The sequence below is a fragment of the Mizuhopecten yessoensis genome, unplaced genomic scaffold, assembly GCF_002113885.1.
Source record: "Mizuhopecten yessoensis strain PY_sf001 unplaced genomic scaffold, ASM211388v2 scaffold897, whole genome shotgun sequence".
Lineage (NCBI taxonomy): Eukaryota > Metazoa > Mollusca > Bivalvia > Pectinida > Pectinidae > Mizuhopecten > Mizuhopecten yessoensis.
The window spans coordinates 18732-40771 of NW_018403776.1; the positions used below are offsets into that span (position 1 = coordinate 18732).

At 35.2% G+C, this 22040-nt stretch overlaps 1 protein-coding gene across 1 annotated transcript in view; it reads right to left on the reverse strand.

The window, feature by feature from the left end:
• LOC110454069 (sodium/calcium exchanger 1-like) overlaps positions 1-13011 on the reverse strand; it is an 18628-nt gene extending 5617 nt beyond the window's left edge. Inside the window, exons 1-7 of the mRNA XM_021503412.1 lie at positions 12896-13011; positions 5240-5983; positions 3010-3071; positions 2626-2793; positions 1990-2174; positions 1337-1569; positions 547-810 (exon numbers count right to left, since the gene is read on the reverse strand). Of these exons, the coding sequence (XP_021359087.1) occupies positions 547-810; positions 1337-1569; positions 1990-2174; positions 2626-2793; positions 3010-3071; positions 5240-5918 (1591 nt within the window). The 5' untranslated portion in view covers positions 5919-5983; positions 12896-13011. The remainder of the gene's footprint in view (positions 1-546; positions 811-1336; positions 1570-1989; positions 2175-2625; positions 2794-3009; positions 3072-5239; positions 5984-12895) is intronic.
• Between the last annotated feature and the right edge of the window lie 9029 nt (positions 13012-22040).

The following is a 22040-nucleotide window of genomic DNA, read 5'->3' on the forward strand; positions in this document are numbered from 1 at the left end:
GTAGTATGATAGTGATTTTTCTTTTCAATTTCATATGAAAGTACTGCCACGTTGTTAACATTATACGGTCGAACCTATCTTTGTCTTCGGCTATGAAAGTAGACTTGCCTTCTATGAAAATAGTTCCGCTTTCGGTAATGGGCACTATTTGATCTCTCGACATGACTATGAATTATCACATGAATGCGATTCTCAGCATTACCTGTTTTCCAGTCATATAATACTTCGTTTACAAATTTATATTTTAAAATTACTGGGTCAAAATTGACAACATTGGGGAACTGATTTACATGCAGCATGCTTTTAATATATAGTGAAAAATACCTGTGTACGTATATTTACATTCACATCGACGCATTATACGATGTATCAATCTTGATAAAGTAAATGTATTTTATTGTGGTTCACTTAAACTTCGACAAAACGAAAAAGAAACTTTGCTTCACACATATCTCCTCTAATGCTGTCTAAGTGACCATATAATTGAGATTCTGGACGAGTTTTCCATTTAGCTAATTAAGGCAGTGTTCGATTATTTATGTTTACCTATGATGTAAAAATAATTCAGAACTCTTACCTTATCATCGTTAATTTGAATTTCAATGAACTTTGTCCTCTCTCCATGGTCAAAGGTGAGTGTCCCTTCAGTGTTTTCGTAGTCCCTGCCGTGAATGGCTGTCATGTCCTTGGTTTTCCATGTGATTGTGACCTTACCATCAGCTCCGTCTATCCTGTTCACCGGGACCAGTGCTGTTCCTACACTCTCCTTGAACAGGAAACTTGGGTGTTCAAACTCCAATACGCCTGGGTCTAAAACAGATAGGATGATATAATGCATAACAATTATTGTCATAAAATGAATAGTATCATATTATTATAATTATCAAAATACAACACAGAAAGAACATTCTAGTATATAAATGTTGTAATATAAAATAAACAGCGCGATGCAAGTATAATAGTTATGAAAAAATTGGATCATTTAAAAGAATTTATAATAAAACATATTTTACATTATGGATAGCATATTGTTATGTATAACTATTATAATTGAATAGTAATATAATAGTACCAAATCAAGTAACAGCCAACATGCTGATTTGTCTACAGATTCCCTAATACGTAGATGAGACCGAAGATTTTCGAAGCCATATATCTTAACGTAAAGAGTACCATCAAGCGAAGTATTAGATAAAAATTTAGTATTTGCTTACAGTATCAAAAATTAAAGAAGAAAAAGGGAAAGGATATTCAAATGGTCAAACTAGGAACCTGTCCAGGGCCAATCCTTTACTTTTCCATTATTGCTAAACACATCATGATATCTAATATTTACCGTCGTCGTTGAGTATAACAATCTCAGTTATCGCCCTTCTGCCAACTACTGCGTTCTGTTTTTCGGAATCGATGGTAATTCTGCCGAAGAACACCTCATCTGGTTCCCAGATGTTGTCGTCGATAATCTGAATGTCGATGTGTTTCTCTGTCTCGTTGGGCTCAAACACCAGCGTGTCCTTAAAGGAAATGTAATCCTCTCCCTCCACAGCCGTCCCGTCTATTGTCTCCACCCTAACACAAAAAGTAAACATTCGTTCATGTTATCAAAATTGACGTTTTCATTAAGGCAACAATCATGCGAATTTGCATACATATGCAAATTTGTTAGATTCTACAAAATCAACAACAAAATGTATTATAAACCCAAACCCATAGACAGAAATCAAACGCAATGATGATTTGAAAAGAACACATCCAGCGACTGCAGAAACATATCAAACATCATGAACCGCCACATAAATCAGACTAGCCCAGGTGAACCAGGTGGCTAAACCAGGTGCTTTGAATGGGAAGGCTTTTTATTACACCACATGTGGTAACCGTCATTAAAAGATAATCGTTTTCTAAATTCTAAATTCAACATAAAAAGATGAGTACTAACCTTTGAGTTTACCTACCGAGTACATGTTTTGTTTCAGTGTTTCAACTTACCTATAAAGTACGCGGTTTTTAAGATTGCCATGTCGCATCACAGTGATACGTGCATGACCATCTTTTTCGAAAACAGCTGTAGATGGTGCTGCAAACTCAATGATGGCCTTTGTGCCACCGTCACTCATGGATGTAAATGATGCTGTTGAGCCCATCTGGTCCTCAATCAGCAAGGTCTCCAGTAGCTGTGACATAATAATTGAATGTCAAATATTAACAACAGGGATTAACAACTACCATGTTTAAGGTCTTTGGTATGTCCCGGCCTAGTGACAAAAAATATTGCAATGGGTGCAGCAGATTAATTTTGGTCGCTTTTTTGTCCCAAAGTCGAGGGCACAAACGGAAATCCCCAATTATTCAGGGTGATTCCTACATGACTTATCTCTTACGACATATAGCGGGTAACAGCAGGTGTATTGCTTTCTTAAACCCCGACCTTCAGGAGTGTTACAAATTGATCTTTATAGTGTCGGAAATCGTTTTTTCATCAAGGAAGATTATTTTTTCAAGAATATCATATTTGTATTACTGTTGTTTTTATATTTTGCCATATGTTGCATCTGTGAATGCAATTCCCTTTCTACCTAAACACGCTATTACCAGGAATAAAGAAAAAATTAGGAAAATACCCACCTCGTTAGTTTTGCCGGTCATTGTCGTTGTAAGTTTTGTTCCTCCAGAGAGATTTCGGATAGCATTGATCCTGTACCAACCGCGTCCGTGTGACTGGTTCTGCTCCATCAGATGGGCCGTAAGCCGAGCCATATCGTCTGGAGTGGCTTCCTTCTCGCGCTTCAGCCTCTGTGCATATTAATATACCAATCATCAGTGTAACACAACGAGGTGCTTCTACTTTGTAAGTGTTGTCAAGCAAAAGCTACGTATGCAACAAAATATAATGTGTAGCACATAAAAATACATAACAAGACCAATGGTACATTTCCTTTCTGTTATATAACTGGTTTGGCGATATGTCATCATTTTTTATACACTGTCAAACATTTGATCAATATTTACCCTGAGAATTTCGACGATGACATGTTTATCAGCATGGTCTCCGTTAAGAAGATTTTCTTCATCTGCAATATATACATATACACAATCATAGCCTCAGCGTCTACCTTAAAACCGCCCAAAAGAATATATGCAAACAGCAAGAGAAGAAAATGACATTTTTCATCCAAGGGTGATCGATACATCAAAGACAATCTTTATAACATTACTAGGAATCGTCACCGATAATGAGAGCTTTAGTTATCATAAATATCGATTCTGATACTGCATTGTAACATCATCAAGTCGCGATATTTTTCCTTTCTTTATTATTTATGAAAACTGATAGAAACAAATGTGCAGTGAATACTGGAACTGCCGTTTACACATAATAATAACGTGTGGAGTATTTTGTATTAAAACCTTAATCTAATAGTTTTGAAAAATTAAAACATGCTACATATTCTAAAGTAAAAACAATCCGATGGGTTATCCATGCACTATTCCATGCAACTATAACGATGACCTATATGGTCAAACTTTAGATAACAATGTTAATGATAAGGGTAAATAGTGTCATTGTGTGCAAATTTTCTTTTTTCATAATCAAATCACCGTGATCTCATTCGACAGAAGCGAATAGTTAAAAAGAGGGGAAAGCCCTTACTCGTTGATTAGACGTTATATGATATCAGAAGAAATTCCAATGCTACGTTTTGTTTCATTAGCTATCAAGAAATAGCGTCATGAACGTTTCATCATAAAGGCTTGTACAAAGGACGAGGTTGTGATTAGTGGTCTAATCAATAATAATATCTAAAGACTAAATAAAACAAATAAGTTGGCTATAAAAAAAATCAAGAACATTCCAATGGGATTGAGACCAGAACAACATTGATAAAGGGAGACAACCAACTGTTACTCACGACAATTGCACTCTTTCTGCTGCTCCACTTTTACCCATATAACAACAACAGAGAAAGGGACAGACATGAACGATGCCAGAACAAGGTACGTAGAAGTGGAAATTTCCGTAAATTGATAATTTGGCGCATTAAAATTCCATTCAAAATCAACATTGTGTGGACATTTTCGCGTTTAAATTGCTGCCCGAATGTTTCTGTCATTCAGTATGCGCAAAACTTGCGAAAATGTCCACATTCTCATTACTAGATATTTTTCTATATACTAACTGTCCACTATTTAGTATTCGTTTATCTACATAAAACATTAAAAGACGTATGCAACATTCCATAACAATAAGTCAAACCACCTTTCAGAAGTATTCGTCCTCCACCATAATCTGAGATACAATCAAAACATTTTAAAATTCGTTACCTGCCTTGACAAATTTGGATAACTCAACACATTGGACTTAATGGTTTAAAACATTGTGCATTAAACATTTTGGTATAATTGTGATTATCCTTCTTGCTATTTTTCAAAACAATATATTTATGCTTTAATTACATCATACACGGCAAGCATAACATCAGAAATAAACAATAAAAATAAATCATCTGAATTATCCTAACACACACAAAAACAAAGTGTTTGTGATTTCAGAGTTAGAGGTATATAAAAAGTACTTGTAGTGGCAGATATCATTACCTGTATTTGCATTAAAAATATAAAGCCACGCTAAAACTTACATTATTTAAGAAAATTATTTATATTAGAAAGACTTTTTGTTAATATATTGACAGAAAAAAACTTTCTGTGTATGAGAATAAATTGATTGGAACCATATGAAACATCCTTATTATTTGTTACGGAATCATTTTAAGGTATCCGTTATTGGAATTATTCACGTATAAACTAATATGAAGCAAAGTGTTTCTAGGAAAGGGTCTGACTCTTCGTGAATTATGTTCTTTTTTTAATTTCTGATTAATAGAAGGAAGGAAAAGGCAATCCAAATATCCTGGTCAAATCATTACGTATATTGATATATGGATGATTTCCAATTATTATATATCTGTCTCCAAATTCGTTTATACTGTCAATATTAACTCAAGGCAATCGTCTGATTTTGAGCTAAGATTTAACACACAGGGGCTGAACAATAGCATTGGTTTATTGTTAAAACAATGACTGGCCATAATCGGGTTATATCTCTTCGTATTATTTTGTTAATATTTTCTTTCACACCAAAGTATCCTTAACTTTGTGAAATAGAATGATGCATCGCTCTTTTAGTTTGTTGTTCATGTGATGGTTAAGGAACTCTTTGATTCTTTTACGTATAACTTACCTAATTCTAGCAGCTTGCTTTCGTCATCAATTGGTTTCTTGCCACAGTAGTCTTTGTCAGCAATGTATGCCAAGAGGACCATGATAGGGAAGAGGAGTAATGTTACGATGGCTTCCCATAAGTCGACGAAATCAGGTGTTATAACCATCAAAATGATGGCCAGCCAAATATATGCGAAAACACTAAATATAGAAGTTACAGCGAACACCTTGATGTTCCGAATGCGCTTAGCAATCCCGTCAGGAATACTTATTATGCATATACCAGTTATACACATCAAGTTGAAGGCAGCAGAACCCACGATTGTACTGGGACCCAATGGTCCTGATTGGAACCCATTTCCAACTATTTCAATGATGGACAAGAGAATTTCTGGCGCACTAGACCCAAGCGCCATGAGTGTGAGATTGGCAACTGTTCCATTCCACGTTTTTACTTCCACTTCAGTGTAGCCGGTCTCGTTTGAAGGATCAGGCATCTTGATTTTGGCGCTGCGACTGGTGATGGTCTCGATAGCTTGCATGAAGATGTCGGCTATGATGGACACACCCATGAAGCTGTACAGTAAGCCAACAATGTACACAAACGCCCGGAACCCGATGCTCCATGTGTACTCGTTTGTAAGAGGCAGGATGAGCCCCTTATCGGCGCATTTGTAGTCCGAAATATCGCAAGACATTATGGCTGGTGTATATCAGGAGTGTGCGTCTTAGCACTCGAAGATTGGTATACCTTCCTTGAAATCTACGAGAAAAATATACATACATTTTAAAAAATCAGCGTGAATGTTCTTTTGCAATCTACAAATCAAACTCGAAATACCACACACTAATGTTTGCTCTATAATAACATTTTGTTAATCCCTTAATAATACACAAATTAACTACGATTTATGTGGTGTTTCCTGAATGAACTTTACAACAAAGGTCACATGGGGTATAACATGACATCATACATTTAAACGGATTGATTTAATACTAATAGTTAGCCAACAGGCTAACAATATCACTTATATTTAGAACCCAATGGATGCTATTTAGAGACGGTGATCAACTCTAGTATTAAATAAACGTTATTAAATAGCGTATCATTACAAAAATAAACGTTTTATTGTGTAGTAGCAGAAAGCTCCGACATGCTACAATAGTCTAGCTATGTTGAGGAGGAGCACATACTATTTACTTCAGGGTACATATGACCACACTATAACATGCCAATTTGTATTCTATAACTGACCAAAGATAAATGTCTCGTTTTCGAAATCAGTTTGGATCAGTAAAGCATTTAGTAAAACATGCAAATGCTGTGCCAACTATTCTGTGTTATATCACGCTAGGCCTAAAATGTAATGTCGTCATTTGTCTGAAGGACTCGGGGCGTTGTGTCATTGTTGGCCTAATAAAAAGTAAAACTTTTAACTTGAATTTATTTACCAATTTCTGTTATTAACATCATACTAGTTAATAGGGGCTATCTTTCTTGGTGCATATTTTTACAATGCGCATGCGTAGATGCCCTACCATGGCAACGGCATTGCGTTGATATGCAGAAAAAGTCAAAATATAGTGTTTTTGGACAGTTAGCATGCAGTAATGAAAGTCTCCGCATGTGATAAACAAAACGTTCCTTCTACGAATGAACAATGGTATGACAATGTTTATTCATGTTTGTTGCATGCAGAGGCTTTCGAAAATTAAAAAAAAAAAGATAATTTCCTTCAAAATGGCCAATTGTCAACCAAATAGCGCAAAACGGACGATATTCACACATTTTAGTATGCAAATGCGGGTTTATGTCTCTCTTTGTGATGCCAAATCTCTTAAACCAGTTGTCAAATGAATTTGATATTTCATATTTGCATACTTCATTTATCCTAGATAACGAATATAAAAACTAACTCAAAATCTGTGATGATGCCAGAAATGACCCTTAACGACCCTAGTCCTTTCAGTTTAACGTTATATTATGGACACCAACTTTCCCTTCCCTGATATGATATGTTGACTGTATTGATTTAATGACTCTATACTGGATTAATTCTATTTAAGTGTTTTTAATCCTTTGAAAATGCATTTTGAAAATAGGTATAAACTTCCTTAACTAATGTATTCGATGAAAGTAAAATGCTGTCCCTTTTGATATTCTTTTGTGCAATTGCAGTCTTTTAACTGAGTATATTATAAAAACCATTTATTGATTCTTACTACGAAACTTACTACTTAATCAGTAGGTATCAAAGGATAAATAGGAAATAGGTAATTCTTCAGCATTACATGTCCAACGTATGACAGTGATATTGAAGAAAAACTAATTACTCGCCCCGATATATTTGTCTGTACCTCTATACTATATTTTATTCAATACTAACCACATGTTACCTTCGGAGCATTTCTATAATGACATAAGAGGTGTATTGTACATGATGGGCATCGAATGCCTTCGGGTCTTACTGGAGCCTATCGACATTGACCTTGTATACCGTAGTAGCGTAGTAACCCACAGTGACCTGAGAACGCGGTCCTTCAGGTGTGAATACCATATACAGTGTCACACTGTATAATAATTAGCACCCTACGTCGTTAAGAGAGTATAAATCGCGAGTTCCTTTGTCAGAACATATTCAATACCTTGATCCTACGTTACGTCTGTACGTGTGTCGTGAATAATTTATAAAAATCGACAGATAGGACGGTGGATTGTAGTACACTGATCCCCAAAGGACCAACAGCACTGTTCTGTATAGAGCCTGCTGTATAGTAAACTGTTCAGAAATAGTGGCAACTGCACAGTGTAATGGTCAATACTTCGTCGAATTGGCGTTGGTGAAGAAATATAACAAATTCTTAAATGAAAATGAAAATCATATGAGGATAACGCAACAAGCATACAGAATTTCAAATATAACCTATCGCAGTACTCATATGACCTCATGCATGTAAAATACATGGTAACAACGAAAGACATACAAAAATACACATATTAACTACCACAATACACATGACGAAGGAAAATACCCATATCACTTATCTCAAAACTATTATTTATAACAAGACAAAATCGGCCTACAGCAATACACACATGATTTATTATAATACACAGTATACCTGTTATAATACACACATGATTTATTATAATACACAGTATACCTGTTACAATACACGCATGACCTCTTACAATACTTATGATCTCTTGTATTGCACATAATACCTTTAACAATACAAACATGAACTATTACAATACAAACATAACCTATTACAATACACCCATGACCTATAAATAAATATCTAACCCCCATTTGACATATCAATTCACTTTAGAATTATGACCTATACCAATAGACATAAGACCTATCACATTACACTTTAGAATTAGGACATATACCAATAGACATAAGACCTATCACAATACACTTTAGAATAATGACCTATACCAATAGACATAAGACCTTCCACAATACACGCATGACATTATACAAAACACAATAACGCATAACGATGAACATATGACCTATCACAATACACAATGCGAACGACTTATCACGAGGCATAAGTAAAGTAAGTTGAAAATATATATGAAAACTTAATCATTATAATTGATTTTAATCTTTCTGATTTACATAATATTCTTGCTTGGGTATTTGAAAAGGACATAACTTGAATGTATAAGTCGTTATGGTGAGGTTTGTATGTTCAATATGAACCTATAATGGTTTGTTATTGTGATCGTCTAAACTCAATCAGTAACGTTACTGACAATGTTCGTGCCGACGAGTCAGAAATCAATAACACCTAGCGTCAGTGTACAAGATCGGGGATAAATTTCATTAACGTCATATACATGTTTATATATATCCTCAAGACGAGGGGGAAATGTCGTTTTCTTTTAAATGATGTAACTATTTGTTAGACTTGTGCTTGTCTGAACTATAAAGATATTTTGTTGAGAACGCATGCATTATTGACAAAATATGCAAGGTATATTTGGTGTACGATGTAAGTAAACAACTTGGCCAAGGTGCTTCAGGCATTGTTAGCCTAACGATAAGTTTACCGTACATAATACACTGTTTATCACTACCGTTAAGGTATCCCTTTAAGGTTCATATTGTCGTATGTATCACGACCTTTTACTCACTAAAGGACATGTTTGCCATTATTCCCTTTAAAAAAGAATTAAGGATTCGAGAAAACATACGCAACCTTTTGTAAGCTAAAGATATCTACCAACTGGCCCATACCGTTACTACCCTGTACAACATCAGACGTTCGAGTCACCCATGGCGAGTAGGCAAACGTGCCAACACTAACCACCCAACACTTTCTAAACCTATACGTTCGTGTGAACTTGGATATTTTGTGGGAGGACGCGGCTTACTGGTCCTTATAAATATTATTTACATAAGTTTTACTAAACCGTTATGTCAATAGACTTAGCATTTATTAAAGATTCAGTCAAATTGAGCATGTCGGTTGTGAACGGTTTATATATGCCCTTAGTGACGTTTTCTGATCATTATGGAGATAACGTGGTACCGGTTTCTTTTCTTTTTATTAGTTTATTATATTTTTTTCTGTTTCTGTAAAGAAGATTTCTCGAAAATGTATTAGATATGCACTTAACACACAGATACGCATGTACGTGTATATGTCTTTTTGTTTTTAGTTTTTAGTTGTTTATCGAAAGATATCTAAAAAGAACAAATTCAAAAACTTTCCTTTGTTGGTTATAACGTCAATGCATTAAAAATGTAATTTATTAGATGTAAAGGTTAAAAGGTTAAAGTTACAACAATATCATTCAGTTCGTCTTGTATGATGTGACATAAATGGAGAAGATAAAGCGTCTTTGTAAGATGCATAGGTGAAAGTCTATGATTGTGTTTATTATCAGGTACATATACCAATGTTAAGCTGGTGGTTTAGGGAATACTATTCCCTTTATAAGACTCGCGAGATAAATCCTTTCACTCGTTTTTTTCATTAATGCACAAATCGCTGAGTACTGCTCCTGTGATATGAATGTATTAAGGTGGAGTGTCCCTCGCTAGTAACGATATTGTGCGTGGTTTTACCGCAGCAACACGCTACTGCTCATAAATGGACTGGACGTACGTTTATTGCCACGAGATAATACTGCCACTTCCCATCAGGTATGTGACCTTTTCGTGGGGATTATTTCTCACATGTTTTATTTGTACATGCAGTAGCCTAGATACATTGTCCTACAATATATATATATTTGTGTTTTGAGATACACATCATTCAGAAGTAAATGAATATAGTATCATGATTAAAAAAACACTTTCGAAAATGATTTGTTTTATTTAAGTACAGTCAAATGTTGCATTTTACCATTACTTTACCTTATTTGTTGTTGAAATACAACATTGTTGTATAAAGTGACATTGTCATAGTTTTGGATATTTTTTGGCAAGTTTCTATAGATCTTCAAAGGATTGAAACAAGCTCATTTTGTTATAACTGAGTAAAGGGGGGATCACAAGGATATGTTTGAGCCACTTTTATGGTTATGCTACCAATAAATTTAAAAAAAAAAATAACGTTATTAATATCTCTAGCAAAACAGTTTTCAAATCCAAGGAGAGTGAAAATGGAAATATAGCATGTTATGTATTAAGCGTTTGCATGTATGTCATTATAAGTAATTAAAGACTATGACGCTTAGACTTCAGACCCTATTCTCGGTGTTTTTTCTTTGATAGTGAATTCAGCCTTTGCTTGTATAATGGTATAAACAGGAACTAGTAAAGGTTGATTTAAACCCACATTGAATTGTCCCCGGATGATCAATGTAAACCAGTAGTTAGTAAAGTCCCGCCGTTGTTGTGAATTCCCGCGTGTATACATTGACGTGTCGTACATGGTTTCCAACTGTTCTTTTATTGTGCTTAACTGACCATACAAATAATTGGCAGGGGAAGAATGGCCGGTATTAAAAAACCCGCTCAGATGTAATCATCATAGTTAAATAGCATTATAGCAGTACTTCATTATAGCAGTACTTCTTACAGTCTAGCATGTCATGTTTAACCAAAAACGTGGAGCTCTTTTCCATAATAGACTAATGGTTTTAAATTTCACCTGCTTTATGCTCACGATATGTTCTCGTAGTGTTGTTAGTCGTCTTAAAGTAAAAACTTTATCGCAAACTTTAAAACCAAAAAAAAAATCAATGGAGTAGCAATTAAATATTACTTACAAGTAAACACCAAAAGGGAACGTTTTAGTCAGACTACGTATATGGCATTACAGGACTGATATACATACACATTCTTGTAATATGATGTTATATGTACATGTAACTGTTCTGTTCCACTGTGTCTTGATAAAGGAGCGGAACGCTCCGAAATTTGACAACCTATACTTGTCCACACTGTTGGAATTACTTCTTTGCCCCATACACATATATATACATATATATAACACCAGCTACTACTGATATACATATATATATATAACACCAGCTACTACTGATGCTCATAATAAGCATATTCGCTAACGATAAGATAGTTAAGAATGTAATTTATATTATTATAATAAATAGGTTGGGTTCTAGAAATGCGTATATAAACACAGTTAGCCTCGTGTACCTGTTTTATATATGTGGACAAGTGACAGCCCGATATACTATTTTCTACATTTCATAAAAATGTACCCGATGTTGGCCAAAACTTAGTAATGGTTAATTGAGATATACACAGCAGGTCACGAAACACGTGTATGGTGTTATTCCCTCTAGTTATTACGATGTGTACCTACAATGTAATAAGCTACAAGCTACATATACTACTCGGTAGTGTGCCCAGATTATATGACGTAGAGCAGGTCAGATTATTGATCCAATGTTGTACCGACAAATATTCCGGGAGTGCAAATAATGGATACTAGGACAGCATGTAATGGTCGGTACAAACAAGTATGGTGCAGTTGCCTAGGAGTCAGAATTGCGTGTGAATGTAAGGACAGAACTGATCCATTGGTTAATCAACGTGTCTTCTAAGCGTGACACATGACAAGGAGTTGTACATTATATATATACATAATAAAGCAAATTCTTTTATTTAATATGAAAACAAGTGAATGTTTTATATGGAGGTATATATATATATATGATTGCCCTGGTTCTGACACACACGAGGAAATGCCGTGTAACTAAGGTCTACTAATAAGAGGACCTCACTGTACTACTGTATCATTGACCTAACAGAATAGTTATAACAGAAGATGATTAACACAACATCGAAAAAGCACAGCACATGGTTGTAGTGTTAGTATAGTCATCAATGAAATTGCTATTTTATAGTAATAATTAAGTGATTTAGGTATTTAAACTCATCAGCTATGTTTATATTAAAGTTTAGATTAGAACAAGGATTTTACTGATTTCTGTGATAAATTATTGAAAAATCCCCAGCACTGATAAAAGGCTCAATTCTCCTTGCCTTCAGTAATATTGGTATCATTTACTTATGGGATATGTGGCAAAATATTACAACCTAGAGCAACCGAGAATGACAGGTAAACAAGCGCATGTGTCATCTCCACAGACTTGATTGTCATTTATCATATTACTGTGAATGAAGTACAATATTACAAAATAATTATCCATTTTTTATATAAAGTAAAATAATCTTACCTTAGTTCAGTCGAAATCTCATGCTGTTTGTTGGTTTGATAGGTTCGTTCATACACTGGCTAGCGTAGCCATAGATTAGACCGTACGATCTGTGCTGTTTATTGTTGGTTGCTAAAACAGCCGAGCCTGCGTTACTCCAGTAAGGTGTGTAGCCAGCCGTGAAGCCTCAACAATCAGATAAGGGACGTAACTCCAGATATCACACGATATACTTCAAAGGAAAATAATGGTAGAATGTTTGAATCATGAAATTTATATTATTATTTCAGTTCCAATAATGTCTATCATCACTCTACATGTTTTATTAAAGAGAGCAATTATGCAAATAATATCATTACAGGTAAAGGAATAAAAATATGTTTTGACATCGTCAAAACAGAGACGTATACATTGTATGTTACATGTACATACGTCTCTGGTCAAACGAAGTGTTCTTAGCAAACGTATTAAGCGACAGCTTTATTTCTGTTGGGCAGATGATTTTTTTCAGATCATCCAGAGTATGAAAAAAATATTATAGTCGATATCATATCGTATCAAGTTTAGCAGCGGTTTCGGTTTGGGTCTAATCTAATGGATGGTATTATGCAAGGAAACCACCATCGTAAATAGCATTTATTTGAATTCCTGCATTGCCTGTTTGACTACTCAACATTAAAGCCTGTGTTAAAATGGAACTCTAGAATATAACGTCTACTGCATATGAGTTACTGAAAACGTTATCGCGGTAACCTGAAAATATATTTAACATTAGTTCGACACGGGTATGGGGTTTCCAGATTTATTTTGACTTTGGCGCCTTTACCTCCTGTTCTACATAATGACTTTGGCCCCTTTAACTCACCTCCTGTTCTACATACTGACTTTGATCCCTTTACCTCCTGTTCTACATACTGACTTTGGTCCCTTTACCTCCTATTCTACATAATAACTTTGTCCCTTTACCTCCTGTTCTACATAATGACTTTGACCCCTTTACCTGTTGTTCTTCTTAGTGACTTTGGCCCCTTTACCTCATATTCTACTTAGTGACTTTGGCCCCTTTACCTCCTGTTCTACAAAATGACTTTGTTCCCTTTACCTCCTGTTCTACGTAATAAATTTGGCCCCTTTACCTCCTGTTCTACTTAGTGACTTTGGCGCCTTTACCTCCTGTCTACATAATGCCTTTTGCCCCTTTACCTCCTGTTCTACTTAGTGACTTTGGCCCCTTTACCTCCTGTTCCACATACTGACTTTGGCCCCTTTACCTCCTGTTCTACATAGTGACTTTGGCCCCTTTACCTCCTGTTTTACATACTGACTTTGGTCCCTTTACCTCCTATTCTACATAATGACTTTGACCCCTTTACCTTCTCTTTTACATACTGACTTTGGCCCCTTTACCTCCTGTTTTACATAATAACTTTGGCCCCTTTGCCTCCTGTTCTACATTATGACTTTGGCCTCTTTACCTCCTGTTCTACACGCTGACTTTGGCCCCTTTACCTCCTGTTCTACATAATGACTTTGGCCCCTTTACCTCCTGTTTAACATAATGACTTTGGCCCCTTTACCTCCTGTTTTACATAATGACTTTGGCCCCTTTACCTCTTGTTTTACATACCGACTTTAGCCCCTTTACCTCCTGTTCTACATTATGACTTTGGCCCCTTTACCTCCTGTTTTACATAATGACTTTGGCCCCTTTACCTCCTGTTCTACATACTGACTTCGGCCCCTTTACCTCCTGTTTTACATAATGACTTTGGCCCCTTTACCTCCTGTTTTATATAATGACTTTTGCCCCTTTACCTCCTGTTTTACATAATGACTTTGGCCCCTTTACCTCCTGTTTTACATACTGACTTTGGCCCCTTTACCTCCTGTTCTACATAATGACTTTGGCCCCTTTAACTCCCTTTCTACATAATGACTTTGGCCCCTTTACCTCCTATTCTACATACTGACTTTGGCCCCTTTACCTCCTATTCCACATACTGACTTTGGTCCCTTTACCTCCTATTCTACTTAGTGACTTTGGCCCCTTTACCTCCTGTTCTACATAATGACTTTAGCCCCTTTAACTCCCTTTCTACATAATGACTTTGGCCCCTTTACCCCCTATTTTACATAATGACTTTGGCCCCTTTACCTCCTGTTCTACATACTGACTTCGGCCCCTTTACCTCCTGTTTTACATAATGACTTTGGCCCCTTTACCTCCTGTTCTACATAATGACTTTGGCCCCTTTACCTCCTGTTTTACATAGTTCACAAATCATGTTAAAGTCGATGTTACACAATCGTATAACCAGTCGAGTAAATAATCGTGTAAACACACAGTCATGTAAACACACAGTCGAGTAAATAATCGTGTAAACACACAGTCGAGTAAATAATCGTGTAAACACACAGTCATGTAAACACACAGTCATATAAACACACAGTCATGTAAACACAGTCATGTAAATAATCGTGTAAACAGTCGTGTAAACACACAGTCGAGTAAATAGTCGTGTAAACACACAGTCATGTAAACACACAGACATGTTAACACAGGCATGTAAACACACAGTCATGTTAACACAGTCATGTAAACACACAGTCATGTAAACACACAGTCGAGTAAATAATCGTGTAAACACACAGTCATGTAAACACACAGTCATGTTAACACAGGCATGTAAACACACAGTCATGTTAACACAGTCATGTAAACACACAGTCATGTTAACACAGTCATGTAAACACACAGTCATGTAAACAATCGTGTGAACAGTCGTGTAAACACACAGTCGTGTCAAAAGTTGTTTGCTTTTTAACTATTATTCATTAAAGGTTTTTTGTCAACTTAAAAATATGCATACATGATGTTTTCAATAATTATCTTCAACAATACAGGAATTAAAGTAAGTAATTTTCATTATCATAATTATATAAAACGTATAATAGGTTAAACTTGTCAATTATAAAATAATATTTAGCCTAAAGGTATTTATTTTTTTTAATTAAAAACTGCATTTAGCGCAATTATTTTGAAGAGCAAACATGCATTATTGTTTGTCCACTATCAGAGTTTTAAAACAATCAATCACCCTCACCTCAAAAGTTGTTAATGGCATTTTTTTTATTTATTATCAAAGATTGTTTTTTGTACTGTAAATCTAGAATCTTGTAGAATGAAAGCGAAGTATCGTTGCATGGTTTTACCCTTCAGGCATAAGCTATTTTACGTTGGGTTTTTATGTTTAGAAGAAGTTGTTCAGGTTTGAAGGAATATTATGGTGACTAAAAGCACGAGGACCTTAATTATGGTAAATGAAAAAGGGGCAAATAAGATGGATTAGAAAAGATGTAAAGTAAGACAAACTGATTATAAACGAGAGACTTAGTGTACTTCTCTGATATATTTCATATGTGTGGACTTCAGTGTAGTTCTCTACACGATGATTTAATTTTCCGAATACACATGCGGAACTCAACTAAAAGATACTTTCTATTACTTTTTTATTTGCAACAAATATTCAAAAGAAAAAAAGAAAAAACCTGTATTTCATTTCTTCCTTGATTCCCTGTGGAAGGGGAGGTTAAAATGAGCATTACATTTTGTATCATCCTCACCCCTTCCCTACACCGAAACATCGCAATCCTTTTTCCTTCGTCTGTTTTTATCTATATTTGATATGTAGACATTTTCTTTTTGAAAATAAGATCGAATATCAATTTCGTTGAAAGTGAGACTTTTAATTTGTTTTAATTGGTGTGGGTTTTTTTTATCTATTTATGATCATATGTTGACAATCTTTGTGCAGAGTTAAGTACATGCACACATACATGCTCACACGCAAACGCACGCTCTAACACATCATCGTCATTCGACCAAATTGTTCTCAATCATATTTCCTTAACCTTCTAACGAACCCTCTGTAGGTGTTTTTAAGTGGCATTGTTTAATAAAATTGAAACGGATATCTTGATAGCACCGACATTGATGTAAAACAGTATCATAATCACTTATATCATTTTCATAACATACAAGGTACATTTCTTTCTCCTCTCGAAACATTTTTGAGGAACATAGTTTAGAAGATTGAAGTTAATTGCTCGGTGCTGTTTTTGTTTGTAGTTGATACTTTCAATGAAATATTGACATATTTATCCTTGAGAAGAATATTTAATTTCCTGCAAACAATAATAAATCATTAGAAATAAATAGGCATTATAACATGTATCGATAGACTAAAATAGACATATGCGTGAACAGGAAACAAAGAAAAGTCTTATTTCAATATACAACAAGAGGCCCATGGGCCTTAACGGTCACCTGATATATTTATACAGACAGTTGATTTTGTTTTTTAAAACGAGGAGAAATATTATCCAAAGTGACAAAAAACAATACAACCACCTTATTCAATATCTAGCATACAGATTTAAGACTAAAAACTACTTGAAACTAGCACCTCTGATTCTAAACAAGGATAATGAAGAAATTTTAGCACGCTCCTTTGGACCCCACCCTACAGCCCTTGGGGGTAGGGCTTGCTCAAAATGTTCAAAGTATCAAACTGTCAACTCAGGGTTATAATTCCAATCAAGTTATTAACATGTGATATTCAAAGTATCATTTGCCATTATAAACCATAATAAATTTGAGACTCTTATAAACCATAATAACTTGATATATACTTTCTTACGACCTAAAAAGTTTACAAATAATTGGTTGTCGGTAGCGAACTGCCTTATTGTTCCTTTATTGTAGTAAAGACGACGACTTCATCCAGGATTTCAACATCGGAATCACCAAACCAAGCATTTAAAATCCACACCAAGATCGACATTATTGAGCTAACTGGCCGAGTGTCTGCGGCAACGTTCATGATCTTTTGGGTAAACGCCAAAAAGTCACACATTTCCAATGAACTCAGTATACTGCACGCGGCAGGCTAGTTATATGTGTTTATACAAGAGAATATTGGTTTCTTGGTAGAAATAACTTTTTCGGAAAGGCATTCAATCTTCGACTGTTATCAGTATACATCAAGAAAACAATATTTTTTCTCGTTATGACATATTTTTTTAAGACATGGGCTTCCATGTACAGAAAGCTTGTCTTAAACAAAACTGAAATGAAAACCTTCAATGTTACAAGGGGTGCTGCAATGGATGCTGCTCATCTCCCGCATCAAAAATGGAAGTCTGCATAAGTCTTCAAGCTTATTATGATGCCACAATTGACCATGCTCATTTGAAACCTGCAACTGGATTGATCGGTTTATTTTGAAAGCAAGAATTGTTATTTGCGACAGTAACAAGAGTCTCAGAGGGCGACACGCTCATCTGGATCTTTATGCTAAGCAATGGTATAAGTGGCTTTCGGTGGAGATCTCAACAATTTTGTCTTTATGCCTATCAAACATATATACGGTTATGGTGTGGGGATCTCAAACGTTTCAACGTAATGGCCCAGAATTTTAGTCCCTAATGGTGGGGTCAATACTAATATCATGATTGTGTCCGTCTCTTACTGTCAAGCAATGGTATATATGGTTATGTGGTGGGGATCTCAACCATTTCAAAGTTATGACGCAAGAACAAAGATCCTAGGGGTAGGACCAATTCTAATATCATAATTGTGTTCGTGTCTTGATGCCTCTCAAACATATACACAGTTATGGGGTTATTTCAACGTTATGGCCCAGAAATTTAGACCCTATTTGTAGATCCAGACACAAGGGCCAGTCCTAATATCATATCTGTGTCGGTCTCTTGATGCACAGTAATGTTATATATGGTTATAGGGTGGGGATAGCAGCCATTTCAAAATTTCTTTTGATGCCTAGGAAATTAAATACCTGGTTATAAGTTTGTGGTCTCCGTAATGTCGAGTATAGTATTAACTCACATTGGTCCTTTGGACCAGGTGAGCTAAAAATTATGAGCTTTTATTTTTACTGTAAAACCCTATACTTAACAAAAGATCCAAGAGGGACCTTTGTACCCATCATTGTACCATCTTCATTGGTTCATGTCAGTTTGATCTTTTCTCTTATCTGTTTGATCCAGCGCAGATCCCTCCAGTACTTGTCGCCATCTAAATCATTCTTTTGATCACCCTCAAAAGTAAACATGCACAACTAAGAATCAAGAGGAACCCATATGTGAAATTTGAGATAGATCCCTCCAATACATTTTAGACCAGTCCCAAAAATGGATATACATAATAAGGGACCATGGAATACATTCATGTAAAATTTGAGAAAGAAACCCTCCAGTAGCACTTTCTTATACATAACACTTACAAACTTTAACTCTCAACTTTAAGATGGCTGGCTGTCGGCCATCTTAGTTTCGTGATTAGTCCAAGAAATTGATATGCATAACTAGAGACCATGGGGAACCTTCATGTGAACTTTAAGAAACATCCCTCCAATACTTTCCGATAAAAAGCACTTATAAACTTTAACTGTCAAATTCAAGATGACTGGCTTTCCGCCATCTTGGGTTTTATGATCAGTCTCAAAAAAAGATATGCACAACTAGGGACCATGGGGAACCTTCATGTGAAATTTGAGGAAGAACCCTCCAGTACTTTCGGATAAATAACGCACTTTCTGATAAATAACGCTAACAAACTTTAACTCTCAAATTCAATATGGCTGGCTGTCGGCCAATTTGATTTTGTGATCAGTCCCAAAAAACAGTATGAAATACTAGGGGCCATGGGGAACCTACATGTGAAATTTATGTTACATCCCTCCAGCACATTCTGAACAAGAGGACCGCAGGGCGGAACAATATACGCCCGTCGAATGCCATATAGTGTTATATACTTTCTTACATTGAATTAAGATCTGCATCATTCTAAGAGTGGTTAGCTGAAATGCTATAACAAGAGCTGTTGGAGATCAGCATAGCTCGCCTATGTATGTTATTATAATACTGCAACTATCAATAGAAACACATGTATAGTAAAACGTTGATATAGTGCCTGTCATTTTATTTTCCACCTCACTTACCACCAGGATATTTCAAGGACTGTTAAATGTGTAGAAACATCTATGTGAAGTGATTGTTAAGAAATTAACGAAGTCCAGTTAAGCTGTTTTTGACGCTAAAATATGAAAAAATGGTTCAACACATTGCTTACACTCAATACAAATACGTCAACCTTATAATAGACAACAGCATATTGATGGTGGTTGTCCAACACTTCACCAAAAAACTTCAACCTCAAATTAAACCAAGTCCAATTAAGCTGTTTTTGGGCCATAAAATATGAAAAAAATGGTCCAGCACATTGCTTACACTCGATATAAATACCTTAAACTCATAATAGACAACTGTGTATTGTGTGTGATGATCCAAGACTGTCTGGAAAAAACTTGCCCAAAAACTTTAACCTCAAATTTAACTAAGTCCAATTAAGGTGTTTTTGGGCCATAAAATATGAAAATATTGCCCAGAACATTGCTAACACTGCTTATAAATGCTTCAACCTTATAATAGACAACAGCCTATTGATGGTGGCTGTCCAACACGTCACAAATAAACTTGCCCAAAAACTTTAACCTCAAATTTAACAAAGTCCAATTAAGGTGTTTTGGGGCCATAAAATATGAAAATATTGCCCAGAACATTGCTAACACTGCTTATAAATGCTTCAATCTTATAATAGACAACAGCCTATTGATGGTGGTTGTCCAACACTTCAAGGGAGACACAACTTCATATCATAATTATAATGTATACCAAGTTTCAAAGAGATCCGTTGAAAAAAGTAGGAGATTGCCAGCAAAAATCAAAAACTGACATAAACAAAGGGCAATAACTTTTGCAAAAATTGTTGAATCAAAATTCTTTTTCAAGGAAACAACAACATATCATGATTATTTAGCCTACCAAGTTAAAAAGGAATCCGTCAAATAATGTAGATCTCCAGGGTGGAAAAAAACCTGAAATGAACAAAGGGCAAGAACTTTTGCAAAAATTGTCAAATCAAAATTCTTTTAAGGGAGACATAACTTTATATCATGAATATAATGTATAACAAATTCCAAAGAGATTGGTCGAAAAATGTAGGAGGAGATTCCTGGACACAAAAAAGATCACGCCGGATGGACGGATGGACAACCCCATACCATAATACTTCCATCAAATTTGACAGGCGTATAAAAGTAGCGCGAACAAGAATTGCTCAAGAACAAATGGAATGACAGACAGATCACCGACACAGTGATTTAAATATGATTTGAAAATGCAGTAAACAGATTGATTTTTTTTAAGTAAGTTTTGTTTTTTTATTAGTGTTCAGTTGAATATACTGGAACAAGTCTCATATCTACATCTTTTCTGTCTGCTAGTCAGGAAATTTCCGTAGAATCCAACAATACTGTGAAATTATCTCTTTCTCGTCATATTTGTACATGTATGAAGATAATTACTGTCCTGCCTCTCAACATGAAAGAACCTTCCAGTCATATTCTCCAGGCTTTTGTGGAGGTTAATGTTCTGTCATTCTTTTTCTATGCATATCTTCGATGAGTAAACAAAGTTGCAAGGAATAATCTCTCATTCCTAAGCGAGTACGACAGAACTGTCAAGGGTAAGACAGAGGTGTAAATAATTTCTATCTTATACCCCAATTCACATGTGTGACATGGATGTCATGAAATTGGGAACATTCTGTGATGCCGTGATGCTTAGTTATGACATTTTTTGGTGGTTTTTGAGCTAATTCTGGTGACTGGAAAGAGAGAAAAATACTCTTTCATGCATGGGGGTGTAGGATAGGGAAAATTTCACTCTCAGGATTTTCAAAATAACGTAAAATCCTAAACAAGCCTCAGGTTTTATCCAATTTGAGTCTTTAACAATTTTTGTCCCAATAAAAATTAAAATATATCATTTTAATATTCCGTGCAATTGAAATACATGTATTTTAGATATTTAACATGAATTTACACGAATTGTTTCCATTTCTTTCTATGTAGGCTGTAAAATCAACTGCAATTTCTACATCCATGAAAAAAGGTATGAAGCAAAAGTGTGAACATTTCTTGATTTGTTGATAAAATAAGCCTATATTAAAATGTACAAGCTATTTCTCATATTTTACAAGCAAATCAATAAATAGCTGTGAAATAAAAAAAACAATAATTAA